Genomic DNA, 19,572 nt, shown 5'->3' with positions numbered 1-19,572 from the left:
CCAAATCGATCCCGCTCCAGAGTACAGGCCTCGGTGTAACGCTCATTCCTTCTACGGTAAACGTGAATCCGACCATCACCCCTGGTGAGACAAAACCGCGACTCGTCAGTGAAGAGCACTTTTTGCCAGTCCTGTCTGGTCCAGCGACGGTGGGTTTATGCCCATAGGTGACGTTGTTGCCGGTGATGTCTGGTGAGGACCTGCCTTACAACAGACCTACAAGCCCTCAGTCCAGCCTCTCTCAGCCTATTGCGGACAGTCTGAGCACTGATGGAGAGATTGTGCATTCCTGGTGTAACTCGGGCAGTTGTTTTTGCCATCCTGTACCTGTTCCACAGGTGTGATGTTCGGATGTACCAATCCTATGCAGGTGTTGTTACACGTGGTCTGCCACTACGAGGATGATCAGCTGTCCTGCCTCCCTGTAGCGCTGTCTTAGGCGTCTCACAGTATGGACATTGCAATTTATTGCCCTGGCCACATCTGCAGTAATCATGCCTCCTTACAGCATGCCTAAGGCACGTTTTCAAACCACGGTAATCAAACACGGTTTTAATGATTATTAAAATTTGAAACAGTAATACTAACAGTCGGGAAATTTACAGTGGTTTATCGTGAAACCGGTGACTGTTTCATCCCTACCCGACATTAATCTACTTTCCACGGCTTTCAAACCACAATCTACCCCACAATGAAAGTTCTAATATGCAAAGCATTCAACCATGAAACAAATCTTCACAGCAATTCCATAAAGTAAAAAAATGCAATACATTAAAATATTGCTCACGAAGCCACTCTTCCAAAGTCACACAGTTCCAATAGCCTATAGCAGGGGTATTCAACTCTTACCCAACGAGGTCCGGAGCCTGCTGGTTATCTGTTCTACCTGATAATTATTTGTACCCACCTGTTGTCCCAGGTCTAAATCAGTTTCTGATTAGAGGGCAACAATGAAAACAAGCAGTGGAACTGGCTTCGAGGTCCAGAGTTGAGTTTGAAGGCCCTATAGCATTCAGTGGTGTAAAGTACTTAAGTAAAAATACTTTAAAGTACTACTTAAGTCAATTTTGGGGGGTATCTGTACTATACTGAACAGAAATATGAACGCAATATTCAACAATTTAAAAGATTTTACTGATACAGTTCATATAACGAAATCAGTCAATTGAAATAAAATCATTAGGCCCTAATCTATCGATTTCACAAGACTGGGAATATTGGCCACAGATTTTTTTTTAAAGAGGCATGGATCAGAAAACCAGTCAGTATCTAGTGTGACCACCATTTCTCATGCAGCACGACAGAGCTTCTTCGCATAGAGTTGATCAGGCTGTTGATTGTGGCCTGTGGAATGTTGTCCCACTCCGCACACTCCAAGAAGTTGCTAGATATTGGCGGGAATTGTAACAACGCTGTCGTACACATCGATCCAGAGCATCCCAAACATACTCAATGGGTGACATGTCTGGTGACATGCAGGCCAAGGAAGAAAAGGGACATTTTCAGCTTCTAGGAATTGTGTACAGATCCTTCCAACATGGGGCCATGCATTATCGTGCTGAGACATGAGCTAATGGGGGCAGATGACTGGCATGACAATGGGCCTCAGGATCTCATCATGGTATCTCTGTGTATTCAAATTGCCATCGATATAAATGCAATTGTGTTCGTAGCTTATGTCTTCCTATACCATAATCACACCACCACGGGGCACTGTTCACAACCATGACATCAGCCATCTGCTCACCCACAACGACACCACGTCTGTGGTTGTGAGGCCAGTTGGACGTACTGCCGAATTCTCTAAAACAACGTTGGAGAATTATGGTAGAGAAATTAGCAATAAATTATATTTTAAAAGCTCTGGTTGACATTCCTGCAGTCAGCATGCCAATTGCACGCTCCCTTAAAACTTTAGACATCTGTAGCATTGTGTTTTGTGACAAAACTGCAATTTTAGAGAGGACTATTATTGTCCCCAACACAAAGTGCACCCGTGTAATGATCAAGCTGTTTAATCAGCTTCTTGATATGCCACACCTGTCAGGTGGATGGATTATCTTGGCAAAGGAGAAATGCTCACTAACAGGAATGTAAAAAAAAGTGAACAAATTGACAGAAATAAGCTTGTTGTGCGTATAGAACATTTCTGGGATCTTTAATTTCAGCTCATGAAACATGGGACCAACACTTAACATGTTGCGTTTTATATTTTTGTTCAGTATATTTATATTAGAGGTAGTTTCGCAAGCCAATGCTAACTAGCGTTAGTGCAATGACTGGAGGTCAATGGGTATCTGCTAGCATATACACATAGACTTCCAGTCATTGTGCTGACACTAGTTAGCATTGGCTCGCAAAACTACCTTCAACTTCCTTCATTCTGGACCAATGATGGATGACTGACAGGGGTCACTGTACTGAAGCTACGTGGCATAGCCTCTGATTTAATTAAATTAATATTGTAGCCAGGGAATACACTGAATAATTAAATAATATTAACAAGAGATGTAATTGAATTCTCGGTGCTAGAGATGAATATCAAAACATCATCAGTATACAAGCTTATTTTATGATAAACGTCATCAATGAGCAGACCCTGTATAGCAAGCGTTATCCTGATGGCCTCGGCTGGTCGTTTCATAGCGAGCGCAAATAGGAGGTGACAAAAGACAGCTCTGTCTGGTACCTCTGTGTGTGGAGAAACAATTTGAACTTAGACCATTAGTAAGGACAGCAGCCTGAGGGTCATCATATAAATCCTTAACCCATTTTATAAAGTTGTCACCTAGACCAAATTTAGTCAGTGCAAAGAATAGTTAAGACCACTCCACAAGGTAAAATAATATTTTTGCATCTAGGGAGAGCACAAGACCATCCACAGCACTTTGTTGGTAGGCTTGAATAACATTAAGAAGCCGCCTGACATTATTACATGAGTTACGGCCCTTAATGAAGCCAGTTTGGTGCCAATAGTGGCAAAAAGTCCTCTAGTCGTGTGGCTAGGATTTTAGAAAGCATTTTTTTTTAGAAAGCAAGTTCTGAAGGGCAATATGTCTGTATAGGGAAAAAGACTCTGGGAATTTTCCCTTTTTGAGAATAAGTGATATGTTAGCTTCCCTCAGCTTTGAGGGAGGCGGTCATTTGAAAATGAGTGGTTAAACATATCAGGTAATGGCTCAAGGATCAGGCCATGAAACTCCTTATAGAACTCACTACAAAACCCATCTGGTCCTGGGGCCCTACCATTTTGCAGATTCTTAATTGCAAACATTATCTCTTCCTTGGTAATGGGGGCATTAGGAGAGACCCCTGTTCTTCGGAGATACTAGGGAGCTGTCACGACTTCCACCGAAGGTGGCTGCTCTCCCTGTTCGGGCGGCGCTCGGCGGTCGTCGTCACCGGTCTACTAGCTGCCACCGATTATTTTTCCCTTTTCTGTTGGTTTTGTCTTTATTGTTTTCACCTGTACCTTGTTTGTGGTTAATTCGGGGCTATTTAAGGCCCGCCTGCTTTTGTGCAGGCTTATTTTATTTTCTGTCTGTGGAGGTTTGTGTTTTGTTCCATTACGGATTGTTTGGTGTCCCGTTTTGTGGTAATTTGTGCCTGTTGTTTTTGGCTTGACCATTTTTGGAATAAATACGTCCTTTCTGGAACCTCTGCTCTCTGCGCCTGACTCCACACCCACCACTCCTAGCTAACGTGACAGAAGCCCGCACCAAAAGCATGGAGTCAGCAGGAGCAGCTGCGCCCCCTCTCCCATCTATGGAAGAGCGTGTCCTCCATCACTACACCGAATTGGGACGGCGATGGACCAGATGATGGAGAGAATGGACCGATGGGAGAGGAGTGGCATCCCTACCTCGTCTCCAGCTCCTCCTCCGCCTGTGCTACCTACTTCTCCCACAGCGTCCGGACCTAGCGCTCTTCGGCTCGCGCCCCCGAGAGAGTACGATGGATCGGCTGCCGGGTGCAAGGGATTCTTGCTCCAGCTAAAGCTGTACCTGGCTACTGTTCGCCCGACTCCTTCTGGAGAGGAGAGTGTGAGCGTCCTTGTCTCCTGTCTGACGGGTAGAGCCCTGGAGTTGGCCAACGAGGTCTGGGAGAGTCCAGACTCCGCAAGGGACCACTAAGGAGGCTACACCGGTAGTGGTCCAACAGGGCCACTGAGTTCACCCGCCAGTTCCGGGCCGTGTTCGACCACCCGCCAGAGGGCCGAGCGGCGGGTGAACGACAGGGCCCTGATGGACCACTACCGGTGTAGCCTCCGGGAGGACGTCCGCAGGGAGCTAGCTTGTCGGGACGCCACCCTCACCCTGGACGAGCTCATAGACATGTCGATCTGACTGGACAACCTGCTAGCTGCCCGCGGGCGTCCAGAGCGGGTCCTGTTTGTTCCACCCCCCAGCCCTCCCGCTCCAACACCCATGGAGTTAGGGGGGGCCGCATCTAGGGGAACCGGAGGAGGAGGCTCCTCCTGCACCAGTTGTGGGCGGAGAGGGCACACTGCCGATCGGTGCTGGAGGAGCTCGTCTGGGAGTCGAGAGGGCAGGCAGAGCACTTCTCGGACAACCCAGGTGAGTCCGCACCAGACTCACCCAGAGCTCCCTGTTGGTCATATGTTCATACTAATCTCTTTTCCTGAGTTTTTCCCCTCTTTCCAGCATAAGGTGCAGCTGGGAACTTTATGGATCGTGGACTCGCTCTTAGTTTAGGGATTCCACTGGTGCCGATAGGCCAACCCTTCCCCTTGCACTCCCTAGATAGCCGAACGGTCAGAGCTGGTCAGGGAGGCCACGGTTCCACTGGACATGGTAACGCAGGGGGGTCATAAGAATCGGATTAGTCTCTTCCTTATTGTTTCGCCTGCGTTTCCAGTGGTGCTGGGGATTCCCTGGTTGGCTAGTCACAATCCTAGGATTTCATGGAAACAGGGGGCTCTAAAGGGGTGGTCAGAGGAGTGTTCAGGTAGGTGTATAGGAGTTTCCATCGGTGCAACGACGGTGGAGAGTCCAGACCAGGTTTCCACTGTGCGCATTCCCTCAGAATATGCCGATTTGGCTATCGCCTTCTGTAAAAAGAGGGCGACCTAATTACCACCTCATCGACGAGGGGATTGCGCGATAAACCTCCAGGTAAACGCAGCACTTCCCAGGAGTCACGTGTACCCACTGTCACAGGAGGAGACAGTGGCTATGGAGACATATGTCACTGAATCTCTGGGACAGGGGTACATTCGGCCCTCCACGTCACCCGTCTCCTCGAGCTTCTTTTTTGTGAAGAAGAAGGAGGGAGGTCTGCGTCCGTGCATTGARTATAGAGGTCTAAATTRCATCACAGTGGGGTTRAGTTACCCGCTACCTCTCATRGCTARMGCGGTGGAATCATTTCARYGAGCYCGCTTTTTCACAAAACTGGATCTCTGGAGCGCGTATAACTTGGTGCGTATCCGGGAGGGAGATGAGTGGAAGACCGCGTTTAGTACCACATCTGGCCATTATGAGTACCTCGTCATGCCGTATGGGTTGAAGAATGCTCCAGGCGTCAGATATCCTGATATCCTGATCTATTCCGCCACACGCGCCGCGCATGTGTCTCTGGTGCGCAAGGTACTTGGGCGACTGCTGGAGCATGACCTGTATGTCAAGGCTGAGAAATGTGTGTTCTCCAAACAAGCCGTTTCCTTCCTGCGGTATCGCATTTCCACATCTGGGGTGGTGATGAGGTGTCCCTCATTCAGGGGCAGCACTCTCTCTCTGTCCTTCTTCATGGTCCGAATCACACAGGGGGACTCTTGATTAACTTCTTCTAATTATTAGTGTTTACATAGCCCATTTAAATCTCACCCAATGTCTCCAGTCTTTCTAGTGAGAGTGATCAGGCCTCACCAGGAAGTCAGAACAGAGGTCAGAGGTCAGTCAGCCCTATTAAGTGAGTGTTTGTTTGCCTGTACCTCAGACATTACTTAAAGATATTTCAAATATTTTGTGTATCAGGTTTACATTGGGTTGTTCAGTACATTTTTTCTAATCAAGAGAATTTACATGTGTGCACCCAAAACTCTGAAAATAGAAACTTCTGAAAATGTCATTTGTGTTCAGTATTCTAAAACCAAAATAAAAAGAACCCACACAATAAATCAAACAGAGTATCAACCACTAACAAATATTCATTAACAGGTGGGTTGTGTGTGGGTGCTGGCATGTGTAAAAACAAACAAAATGGCCAGGCCTTACTTCATTTGGGAGCTCCCTTAACAGCTGGATCTCCCAAGGCACTTGCCTTAGGAAGCCTTTCAAAGGGAGAGATACTGAATCATTGATAAATAATTAAAATCTCCTCCAACCACAGCATTATCTGAGTTCAATTCTGAGAAGTCTAGAGATACCTTAGTGAGGAAATCAGGGGGGTGGACAGGGAGGAAGTAAATATTCATTATGGAAATGTTTTGCCTTTGTAAAGTAGCTTTAATTATAACAAAATGACCAAATTAATCTATCACACATTTCAACACCTTAAGTGGTAGGTTATTTTTCACAAGATTTTCCACACCTCTACTTCTGGATGTAAATGTTGAGGAAAACACTTTTCCAAACCCCCCTTGTTGCAATTTCTGGGAGGGCATCCATGCCCAGCCAATCAGAATATTTTTTCCCCAACAAAAAGGCTTTATTGCAGACAGCAATGCTCCTGTTTCATCAGCTGTCCGGGTGGCTGGTCTTAGATGATCCCGCAGGTGAAGAAGCCGGATGTGGAGATCCTGGGCTGGCGTGGTTACACGTGGTCTGCGGTTGTGAGGCCGATTTGTTCTTATGGAACATTTCTGGGACCTTTTATTTCAGAACATGAAACATGGGAACAACACTTTACATCTTGCATTTATATTTTTGTTCAGTGCATATACTCCAATTAGAATTGGAATTCCTGTCAAATATTAATATGCTATCTTGTGCATTTACAAACATCTTTAAAAAAAAAAAGTTCCTAACCAAGAGATAACCACTACGCTCAATGCCTACAACTTCTCAGAATTTGGGCACAGTGCATTTTTTCCATGGTTTACATTCACTATTTTGCAGGTCTTACTAGTCTATACAATTTCTTCCATCCTAGCCAAATTTCCTCATCTGTTTTGGTACTTCCCTACGCTTTTCCAGGCGCTAACTTTTACTATACCACAGGCCAATATAGTTAGTCTAACTGTCTATCCTGCCCTCTAGCCACCATTCAGTGGCAATAGTGGTAGGTGGATCCATACCACACATAAGAGGCCAGCTGCATCATTGCACATGAAAGATCAGGAAAGACATAAGACACGGATCTCAGAAAGCTCCCCTATTGATATTGTTTAGGGACAATACAAGTATCCTACCTAGACTAGCCTACAACACTACAATGCAATGAATAATTGCATTATTGTTTTCAGGTGAGTACAAAATTAAACTGTAGGCTGCAGTGGAAATGTTCTTTTGAATAACAGTGCAAAAGGCCCTGAGACTTGAATGTTTCATATGCTCCTGGCAGGCCCAGTTATTCAGGAAAGCTTAACGCAAGCTTAATGCGGCTATTCCTCGCTCACCTAGAACCCAAAGATTCATTATAGTCAAAATATTTGTCTTTTAAAATGTATTACCTTTTATATGTGGCATAAACACAACCAGTCACAATGCTCGAATCTGATTAGGCTGCTTCGAAAGTCTCCTGTAGGAAAATATAATTCCAGCATCCTCAACATTAACCAGGTTTTCATCCAACCTTTTTATGCAAGTAAAAATGTTGGATAAAAATGTAGACAAAATAAAATTCACTGAACAAGGTGGGATCTGCTTGTGTGTGTAAAATGTATTATGCGAGAAATGGCGGTAGAAACTCTTATGCGCAAATACTGATATAATAACCGTCATATTGAAGTAAACTTGTAGTCACATGATAATATGTTGTGTGGTCTCCCAGTACGACTCAGGAAAGCATGGCGTTTATGAGGCTACTGCTTAAATAAATGATGAACCTCACAGGGTGGTGAAAGTGCAAGGTGATGAGTTTGATGCTCCTTTCCAATAAATATCAAAGGTCTTTCTCTGGTGACAATATGATGATCGATGCTTGACTGCCATTTGACAAATAACAATTCCCACACTTTCGTCCATAATAATCATGTAGGCTATACCCTGAATGTATCTGCGATACCAGAGTAGACACATTCGCTATACCTATGCAAAAGAATTGTGACAAAACAAGGCCTAGAGTTAAACATGCGATGGAAACCCATTTAACTTGTCGTTTTTTATTTCGGTACATGGGAATTTAAACAAAACATTTATTTTTTATGTGCACTACGTATTTACGCAAAGACTTATCGGCAACAAGTCAATTAGATAGAAAAACAACTCTGATGGGAAAATGCACATTTTTTTAATGCAGATTTTAGAATATTCGCATGAAAATCTTTCCCCAATTTGAAGGAATTGACACCCTAGACTCTGGCAAGTGCACTAGTCCAGTGTCAAACAACCTTGTAAGAATTGTACTTAAACTCCCCCCGCTTCATACTCATCTGGAGGTCAAGCATTTTAAGCAGGCTGGCTATCTGTGATTATTTTGGGGGGGATTAATCCTACTTGGTCTGGACCACAGAATTAGCACAGACTCTGCCCCCAGGTACCACATTTTTCATTTGTTAGAGATGTCCACCAGCATAATACCAGAGCCGGACACTCTAATATTCATTGTTTGAAATATAAAAGTCTATCTGGTAAGAACACATTTTTATATAACGGCGTTATTGAGTGGAACAAACGACCACAGCAACTCAAAGCCATACCAACCATAAACACTTCTAAAGAAATTATGTCAAAAGCTGGCTAATGTGTGAAAAGTATAACCTTTTGCCTGCATCTATGTAAGTGTATATGTAGTTATGTAAAAATAGGGACCACATTGGAAATAAGTCCCTGACTTTATTGTGCAACCCGGGTCCCTTTTTTACTGCCAAATAAAATCAATTAATCCAAAATGTGCAACAGCCAATTGATGAATGGAAAGAGACATGTTACAAAACACCAAAATGTTTAATGACATTCTGAGATTATCAAAAACTTGGCTTGACACTCCATAGGCCTACAAGGTAGGGAGGGATTTGTTTTCTGGTTGTCGAGATTGACAGTATTTATTGTGGTGTTGAAAATGCAAACCATGATACTGAAACGCCCGAAGTCGGAACGCTTTGTTTATTGGTTGCGTGGTGCATTGGCACAGAAACCTGTCAGTGGAAAATTCATTCCATATATTTTATATAATGAGAAATATGGCATCAAAATGTAAAAAAAATCTGATTCCTCTTGTTGATCGTTGTCTGCAGCCGACGCGGATCATAGTGTAAACCCTAATGAAACAGGCAGGGAGCTAGTCCGTGGCGGTCGACAAACACTCAACCTTCAAGGCCCGTAGCCCTGTGTGGCAGACAGTGCCACAAAAGCATGCTGAAGTGGCAACGTCAATATCCACGCATATAAACACAGGGTCACTACAGTTATTTGTGGTCATAAACATTATTTTGAGTTAACTCTGAGTGGGGAGAGTGTGCAATGTTTTTTTTACAGTACAAGAGGAAGGTCATTTGAAAATATTTTTTACTTTGGGGAGGGGGGTGCATTTTCTTTATGACACCACCCCACCCTCTAGTACATTTCAAACTGTCCCTTAGTTTTATCAAATAATTTCCCCAAATAATCTTGACAGTCCTTTCGTAACGTAATACTGTATATCCTAAACAATCCAGTCTTGATTAAACAGAGCCTACTACCCTGATGTGTTGAAGTCTTAAAAAGTCCTTGGCCGTTTCAACATAACATTTCAATCCTTAAAAAAAAGGGGCAATCTGGGAGTGGCACATACTTTTTTTGGTCAATAAATTTATGATATATAGCAATTGGTTATTGAAAAATATTACTTAAAAGCCTCATGAATTTAGTTAAACTGTCTTACCCCATCAGAACCCAAAATATAAGCCTTTTTACTGCATTGTTTGTAAACAATGTAATTGTGAGAAGAAAAGAAACACTGTACCACTTTGAAAAAAAGGAAAACATTAATTTTGATCTAATATATGGTAAGTCTTTGTATCCATAGATCCCGTCTATGAATTTGAGAATGGTTACATTTCTCCAGCACCATCCATCAGCTGTTTACCAAAATAATTGCGGGGTTAGCCACTTTGTTATCGTTTGAGTCCCAGATTGCCTCTTTAAAATAGAGTGTACCCCATATACTGATATGTCACTGAGCAAACCCTTTCTTATTTTTTTCAGTATGCACAGCAGGAAATTACAAAACCAACTTCCATTGTTTAAAAGTTTGAGTGGTAATTCCTATTTGCAACACTATCTTAAAAAGAAAAACATGGCATCTTGTGGTTTCCAACGCTTCAAATGTTGACAGTGGTTTCCCCAACGTTCGGTGGGCAGACAACTACCTAGGAAAGCTGAATGAAAACTGTAAGAATGTTCCTGAAAGGATGCTAAAATCTTGGAGTGGGGAACATAAGTCCTAAGGCTCTATAGTCTCAGTGCTGGAGAAAGGGGAGAGGAGTCAGGAGATAGCGCAAGACAAGCCTCAGAAGTATCCTTCAAGCCAACAGGATCAGGCATCCAGGGACTGGTAGCCACGTCGCCTGCCAACTTTACATGTGATCACGCACACACTGACCGTCCCGAAAATCTGAAAGGACAAAGAAATGCAGTAAAATTCAGTACAGAGTAAATTGTCTGGCACCAAAGATTAAAGTAAGTTCACACATCTCAGAAAAGTCCCACTATCCCCATTCTGGCCCCAAGAAATTCACAGCCCAATAAGGGGGGGGTGGAAAGGGGGGGGGGGGGGGGGGGGTTGTGCCTGGCCTCAGAGGTGGAAACACAAAAGCATGCAGCTTTAGGCCAAACACCAGTGCAAAGTCTGATTTTGGAAATGCGACATAATAAATGAAATGTTAAGTCAGAGGACAACCAGGTACAGTACCTTGAGGTTGGCAAATCCAAGGATGACCAGCATGGCATAACTCATCACATCCTGAAGGAGCAGCTCCAGCAAACCCTCACAACCCTAGAGTGACACACACACAATTTCAAGTCAGAGTAAGGACTAACAAATATAAATACAAAAAAATGGTAGGAATGATCACGCTCTCCGCAGCCGATGTGAGTAAGACCTTTAAACAGGTCAACATTCACAAGGCCGCAGGGCCAGATGAATTACTAGACATACTTTGAGCATGCGCTGACCAGCTGGCAAGTGTCTTCACTGACATTTTCAATCTCTCCCTGTCAGAGTCTAATACCAACATGTTCCAAGCAGACCACCCTAGTCCCTGTGCCCAAGAACAGTAAGGTAACCTGCCTAAATGACAATCGACTCGTAGCACACACGAGGCGCTTTGACAGGCTGGTCATGGCTCACATCAACACCATTATCCCAGGAACCCTAGACCCACTCCAATTTGCATAACACCCTAACAGATCCAGATGATGCAATCTCTATTGCACTCCACACTGCCCTTTCCCACCTGGACAAAAGGAACACCTATGTGAGAATGATGTTCATTGACTACAGCTCAGCGTTCGATACCATAGTGCCCTCAAAGCTCATCACTAAGCTAAGGACCCTGGGACTAAACACCTCCCTCTGCAACTGGACCCTGGACTTCCTGACGGGCCGCCCCCAGGTGGTAAAGGGAGGTAACTACACATCCGCCACACTGATCCTCAACACGGGGGCCCCTCAGAGGGGTGCGTGCTCAGTCCCCTCRTGTACTCCCTGTTCACTCATGACTGCAAGGCCAGGCACAATTCCAAAACCATCATTAAGTTTGCCAATGACACAAGTGGTAGGCCCGATCACCAACAACGACGAGACAGCATATAGAGAGGAGGTCAGAGACCTGGCCATGTGGTGCCAGGACAACAACCTCTCCCTCAATGTGATCAAGACTAAGGAAATTATTGTGGATCACAGGAAAAGGAGGACTGAGCACATCCCCATTCTCATGGACGGGGCTGTAGTGGAGCAGGTTGAGAGCTTCAAGTTCCTTGGTGTCCACATCACCAACAAACTAACATGGTCCAAGCACACCAAGACAGTCGTGAAGAGGGCACGACAAAACCTATTCCCCCTCAGGAGACTTGGCATGGGTCCTCAGATCCTCAAAAGGTTCTACAGCTGCACCATCGAAAGCATCCTGACTGGTTGCATCACTGCCTGGTATGTCAACTGCTTGGCCTCCGACCGCAAGGCACTACAGAGGGTAGTGCGTATGGCCCAGTACATCACTGGGGCCAAGCTTCCTGCCATCCAGGACCTCTATACCAGGCGGTGTCAGAGGAAGGCCCGAAAAATTGTTGAATACTCCAGCCACCCTAGTCATAGACTGTTCTCTCTGCTACCGCATGGCAAGAGGTACCGGAGCACCAAGCCTAGGTCCAAGAGGCTTCCAAACAGCTTCTACCCCCAAGCCATAAGACTCCTGAACATCTAAACAAATGACTACCCAGACTATTTGCATTGCCCCCCCCCCCCCTTTTACACTGCTGCTACTCTGTTATTATCTATGCATAGTCACTTTAATAACTACCTACATGTACATATTACCTCAATTACCATGACACCAGTGCCCCTGCACATTGACTCTGTACTGGTACCCCCTGTATATAGCCTCGCTATTGTTATTTTACTGCTGCTCTTTAATTATTTGTTACTTTTATAACTTTTTTTTTAAAAGGTATTTTTAATTTTTAACTGCATTGTTGGTTAAGGGCTTGTAAGTAAGCATTTCACTTTAAGGTCTACACCTGTTGTATTCGGCGCATGTGACAAATACAATTTGATTTGATATGAATAAGACAGACTATCAAAAATGGATCAAAGGCCAGTCATGCTTTTAATTTTAGTAAAATAAGGTTAATGGGGAGGGCAAACTGATCCTAGATCTCTGCCTAAAGGCTACGTCTCCCCAGCGAGTTTAGTTAGCTTAAGAGGTAGCATCAGTTAGACGTTTACTGAATTGATCCATACCCGGGTATTGAGCAGGTCTAAATGGTCCAGTTTGCCTGTACACTTAGTGTTGTTCCCTTTACAACAGGAGACGGGCACAGCGTTGTTAGTGCTGCTGAACCAGGGGTTGGTGGTCCAGTTCAGGTAGGTCTGCACTCCACAGCACTGCAACTGTATACAGAGAGAGGAAGAATGCTTGGTAGTTTCATATCATAGCGACTTAATGTGGTTCACGTGTAGGCTTATTTATAGGTCCTAAACCAGCTCCAAGGTGGCAAAAGCCTAGTTTCCTGTATCATGTAATCTTTGTGCAAGCCAATTATTTATACAGTATATACACACACACACACACACACACACACACACACACACACACACACACACACACACACACACACAATAGTCACGGTTTTAAAGCCACTGAACTTCCATTTTAGTGCTCCTCCACCATTGTAAAAAAGCTACAGAAATGCCTTTATTCATGTCTACATTCGTTTTTGCCACATTTATTCTATTACAGGCACCTTAACGCATCATTTTTAATTATATTATGAGAGCTAAAAACACAAGTATACAGTATATATATTTTTAAAGCATTTTCCTTATTTTTAGAGAGTACTAATTTTACCGGGTTGACATTTATTGTCATGAGTCTTGCCCTGGATGCAGAACAGATGGGCCAGCTGCAAAGTCAGAATTGGTTATATCGTAAAAATTCACTTTTTGATCTTAATTTAAGTTAAGGCATTAGGATTAGCCGTGTGGTTAAGTTTAGGGTTAAGGTTAAAATCAGATTTTATGACTGTGGCTCTGCCAGCTAGTGACCACTCTGGAGAGCTGCCTCCAGTACATGAGTCATCTCAATAAATGCCAACCTGCTTATACCTATGGGGGACTGCCCTTTCTGAGGAGTACCAACACGGTTGACCGGTGTCGTCAAAACCCTCTCATTAGCCAATACATAGATAGCATCAGCAATCTAGTGTATACATTATTGGTGCCAACCAGTGCTTGCTAGCGCCAGAGAGGTTTAAAAATCGAGAGACTGAACATGCGATTTCTTCTTGTAAACGCCCGCAACAAAGACCCAGACCACCATCAACGGGAGAGTGGCAAATTTCTCCACGAGGTCGGCCTATTTACAGGGAGTAGTCGCACATTGAGAATCTCGGGTTTCAATCCTAGTAAGCCCCCTGCTCGTTCAGAGATGGCATGATACTGACCTGAGACTGCAAGTAATCCACAGCCTGGGTGTCAGAGTTCTCACCATTGTACTTCATGAAGGTGTCACTCATTGACCGCTCCAAGTCCCCCTTTATCTGTAAAGATGAGGTATACAAAACTAAATCTATGTCTATTCAAATATTGCACTGATACTCTACTACACATGTAATACACCTACACAAATTGAATACGTAGTGTATTCGTCTATTGTAACCTGTAAGACAAATGTGGAATTCACGCACCCTTCTTTGGTAGATGAACCCATACACTAGAGCAGCGACCTCTGCTGCAAAGATGGCCAGGATAACCAGCAGGAACTGGACGGAGAGGGAGAGACGATAAAAATCAGCAAGGAGAACGAGAACAAGGGGCGCAGCAGCAGGACTTAAACACAAAGATCCTCAGAGCGTACAATGTATCAGGGTTGGGGTCAATTCTATTTCAATTCCAAAAGTAAACACAATTACAATTACAAAAAAATGAATTGAAAAGCATCGAAGAGACCTGGAATTACAGTGTACGTCCTGAGTTGACCGCAATCGTAATAGAATTGACCCCAACTCTGCAGTGCGCGCCTCCCAAATGGCACCCTATTCCATATGTAGGACATAGGGTGCCATTTGGGACACACACACACACACACACACACACGTTATTACGAAAGACCTGGCTGGCGGCACCACCAGTCTCTCCTTTCACCCACCACCAAGGCGTCTGAGGCTTATACTCACAAAGCTAAGGCCCACTTTGGATTCTCTCAGGGTGGCGTAGCAGCCCACAGTCCCGATGATGATCATCACCACTCCCACAGGTATGATGATGCCTGCCGGGATGAACGTGTACTTATCCTGCAGGAAGTTGTCAAAGTGGCTGTAGCTCTTGATCATATAAGAGCCTACATAGACAAGGAAACCCCCCGCAGCCTAGAGTGAAGAACACAACAACATGAGCACTTTATACCGCTAATCAAGGCCGTGTTGCACACTCCCCATCATGGATTTAAAAGCATAGGATTGGTGTAAGCCTTGGCTGATGGGAGCTTCCACCATTGTTAAATCCATTTCACAAAGTATGAAAGTACACTCTTCAGGGGACGGGTGGAAAATTGGGACTTAGCATAGGTGAGGCCAACTCGTACAGCTGCAGTACTGTCCTGCGAATTGCAGTGTATATAGTCAACTCTCAGGTCATATAGAAGTCATCTCTCTAAAACCATTTAATACCTGGTTATTGCACAAGGTATCTAAAGAGATAGATTTGTCAAAAACAAAGGATTCAGAATGCCCTTGGTGACTGCCTTGAGCAGTTCTCTTTACCTTCCTTTCTCTCAAACCCACTGGAGGTTTATTCAGAGTTTAAATGAATACTTCATCCACATCACATATTGGTTTCCTTACCCTGTAAGCAGTCTCAGGACAAGGTAAGACAGGAATCCATGCTTTGGTTTTGTTCACCTGACTACTGTCTCCAAATTGTAGTGATCAGGTGGTGAGCTGCTCATTGCCTAATACTCCTTTAGATTCAAAGCTCCAGGGCACATGACCCGTTTTCTCTCCCAATGAGTCCTCAGTCCTGAGATCCACCACCAGCCCACCCCGAGTAGAATGCACACACTCCACCACCCCCTCCTAATCCTTCCAGGAACATGTGCCCCAGATGAGTGAAAAAATTCAAAAGAACCACAAACAGACTGTAGGTTTCGATTTGGGGGCCCTCGGAGTGTGGTGTCAGGAAAATAACCTCACACTCAACGTCAACAAAACAAAGGAGATGATTGTGGACTTCAGGAAACAGCAGAGGGAGCACCCCCCTATCCACATCGACGGGTCAGTAGTGGAGAAGGTGGAAAGTTTTAAGTTCCTCGGTGTACACATCACGGACAAACTGAATTGGTCCACCCACACAGACAGCGTCGTGAAGAAGGCGCAGCAGCGCCTCTTCAACCTCAGGAGGCTGAAGAAATTCGGCTTGTCACCAAAAGCACTCAAACTTCTACAGATGCACAATCGAGAGCATCCTGTCGGGCTGTATCACCGCCTGGTACGGCAACTGCTCCGCCCACAACCGTAAGGCTCTCCAGAGGGTAGTGAGGTCTGCAGAACGCATCACCGGGGGCAAACTACCTGCCCTCCAGGACACCTACACCACCCGATGTCACAGGAAGGCCATAAAGATCATCAAGGACAACAACCACCCAAGCCACTGCCTGTTCACCCCGCTATCATCCAGAAGGCGAGGTCAGTACAGGTGCATCAAAGCAGGGACCGAGAGACTGAAAAACAGCTTCTATCTCAAGGCCATCAGACTGTTAAACAGCCACCACTAACATTTAGCGGCCGCTGCCAACATACTGACTCAACTCCAGCCACTTAAAAATGGGAATTGATGGAAATTATGTAAAAATGTACCACTAGCCACTTTAAACAATGCCACTTAATATAATGTTTACATACCCTACATTACCCATCTCATATGTATATACTGTACTCTATATCATCTACTGCATCTTGCCATCTTTATGTAATACATGTACCACTAGCCACTTTAAACTATGCCACTTTATGTTTACATACCCTACAGTACTCATCTCATATGTATATACCGTACTCTATACCATCTACTGCATCTTGCCATGCCGTTCTGTACCACCACTCATTCATATATCTTTATGTACATATTCTTTATCCCTTTACACGTGTGTGTGTATAAGGTAGTAGTTGTGGAATTGTTAGGTTAGATTACTTGTTGGTTATTACTGCATTGTCGGAACTAGAAGCACAAGCATTTCGCTACACTCGCATTAACATCTGCTAACCATGTGTATGTGACTAATAAAATTTGATTTGATTTGATTTCTTGTTAAAAAAATTAAAATAATTGTCAACATCTAACATTCAACCAGATTACCTCCTGTACTGGCTGCATTGCTTGATTTAGAAATGGTATAGAATTAGATTTGAACAACAGAGCATATGTTCAGAGAGGGAGAGAAAATATCTGTGGCTTTGACCACTGATACACAAGCAGACCTGTTTATTTTCCCTGGTGAATACACACAGACAGGGTTGTTCCTCCTCATTTAAAATGTGTTTGTCAACTAGAGAGAGTTCGCCACCTAGGAAGCTATGCCATGCTGCAACCTAACATCTCGCATAAGAGAGAGAACCATTTACAGGAAAAGGCAGCAGTCATAAAGTAGGAATATACAAGTTACTCAACATGGTCTGGGGGGAGGGGTTGTCCCTTGAAAAGGGGATGGACAAGGACCGGAAAACATCCCGGACATTTTTTAACACATAGGCCCATTTTTTACCGTTGGGGCCCCCATACCGGCCCAGAAATGGTAATTCTGCATTAAAATAACAGAAACAATTTAGACAGGCCCACTTGGCTAAAGATAGACCTGCTCATCTGACATTTGCCAGAACTCGCCTAGCTAGTCCGTCCCTGGCTTAATCTCCAATTGACAAATGTGGTGTGGTTGGTGTCACTTTTATGTGCATTGTCGATCAACCTCATCTCAGAGGATTTCGTAATATTCTGTACTACATTTAGTATGAAATGTTAGGTTTGGTTTGGTATGTATTAATTTGGGAATGTCCATCACCCATTTCGTATGACTTCCTGAATTACAATTCGTATTATGTTACACATTTGCAAAAGGTACAATATGCTACGAATTTGCAAAACAGATCATATGTTATGAATTCTAGGTTTACGTTTACTATATCTCGTCTATGAGACCAGGCTGTGTTGATATGCACCTGGAAGTAGGCCCACTTCAGAGACGTTTGAGATGAGTATACTGCGAATAAGGAGATGTTGAAATGTAAGCATAAATACAAACCAATAATAATTCCTTCCTCTAACCTGTTGGTAATGTTCAATAAGTCATGCACATTATTTATCACGATTTGAAATCGATATTAGATACCGTACAGGCCATAACAATCAACAACCTACCCATGTCCATTGCACAACCAGTGGTTTCGTTTCACCAAAAACTGCTCACCATAGAGGAAGTAATGTTGCAATTTAGAGCAGTGGAAAGAACACAGAAATCAAAGGAGCAACAGAAAGTCGACCAAACACTTACCCAAAATATTAAACTTAGAAGCAAAACGACTATTTTCGATGTAATAATTCCGCAATCCATGTTGTTATGGTGGTGGGAGCCTTTCAGCTGGTCTCTGTTCTGATTTTAAGGGGGTTCTGACTGCTTTGAGCATGAGTGACTTGCTGACACATGATCACATGCTTGTAGAAGAGCATACCGCGCACAGTTCATGTAGGGGTCCTAATGCCGAACCTTTACAATTGTATTGCTCCATGGCTACGTTCAGACAATTCTATTCATTTTTTACACTAATTGGTATTTTATCACATCAGATCTTTTTTAGAGCTGATCTAAATGGTCAAAAGACAGTAATTTCAGTCAGTTGTATTTTATATGAACTGTAGTTATTTGCATTCATTTCATTTTGATCATCTAAAATCAAACATATATTCCATGCACATGATTATTTGGGGTCCAGATTATGGTTATATTACATCCTTTGCAACGACTTCCCTAATAATTCTGTTAACATGGGACACGTCTGATATGCAGAAAATCGCCAATCAAAAGACACGTTCTACCAAAGTGACCATGTTATTTTTGTGAAGACGATTTGATTCTGAGTTCGGACATATAAAGTTTGTATATGAAAACTATTTCTAAAATGCATACTTTCAGTTTTTCCGAACTCACCTCACTCCGCAAAAGAAGCGCGCCACATCCACAGATCAAATACACCTCTGTAACTCTGATTTAAGGCGTTTACGTGTCCTAATAATTCGAAAGATTGGGCAGACAACCAGGTGATTTAATCGGTGTATACATACGTCGTTTACGACATTATGCCGATTAAGATAAAAAATTAACTGTTTAGATGCTTAATGCCATACTCGGTCTATGAATCAGTGTAATATTGAATTATTAGTGTGCATTTACGAAAGGGTGCCTCTCTCGACCTGTTCTTATGCCGCGTTCAAAATCTCCGACTTCCGACTCCAGTGCGTTCAAAACAATTGGGAACTCAGGGGGAAAACCGATAACCCAACTCGGAATCGTTTTCTTAGCTAGCTAAGTTGTTTACCTGTTGCTAGGCAGTTGCTAGGGACATTCCTGYAAGAAGCTAGCTAGCTAACAAGGAGTGTCTAGTTGGCAGAAGAGAAGAAGGGACAAAGAAGGGACAAAGTGGGACAAAATAAGGACAGAAGAAAAGGGAAAGGGGATATTAAGGTGAAGCAGTCCTCTAAAGACAC

At 43.8% G+C, this 19,572-nt stretch overlaps 1 protein-coding gene across 1 annotated transcript; it reads right to left on the bottom strand.

The window, feature by feature from the left end:
- Positions 1–8,268: 8,268 nt before the first annotated feature.
- On the bottom strand, positions 8,269–18,524 carry LOC111957722 (tetraspanin-36). The gene is made up of 7 exons (XM_023978678.2): positions 18,362–18,524; positions 14,997–15,188; positions 14,508–14,582; positions 14,265–14,360; positions 13,063–13,212; positions 11,014–11,097; positions 8,269–10,716 (listed from the first exon to the last, which is right to left on the bottom strand). Exons 1-7 carry the CDS (start codon positions 18,419–18,421, stop codon positions 10,639–10,641), a joined length of 735 nt encoding a protein of 244 aa, XP_023834446.1. The 5' UTR covers positions 18,422–18,524; the 3' UTR covers positions 8,269–10,638.
- Positions 18,525–19,572: the final 1,048 nt, after the last annotated feature.

Source organism: Salvelinus sp. IW2-2015, linkage group LG33 (genome assembly GCF_002910315.2).
Source record: "Salvelinus sp. IW2-2015 linkage group LG33, ASM291031v2, whole genome shotgun sequence".
NCBI classification, from domain to species: domain Eukaryota; kingdom Metazoa; phylum Chordata; class Actinopteri; order Salmoniformes; family Salmonidae; genus Salvelinus; species Salvelinus sp. IW2-2015.
Note: the sequence above shows the minus strand (reverse complement) of the source record. Positions and strands in the feature narration are given on the sequence as shown.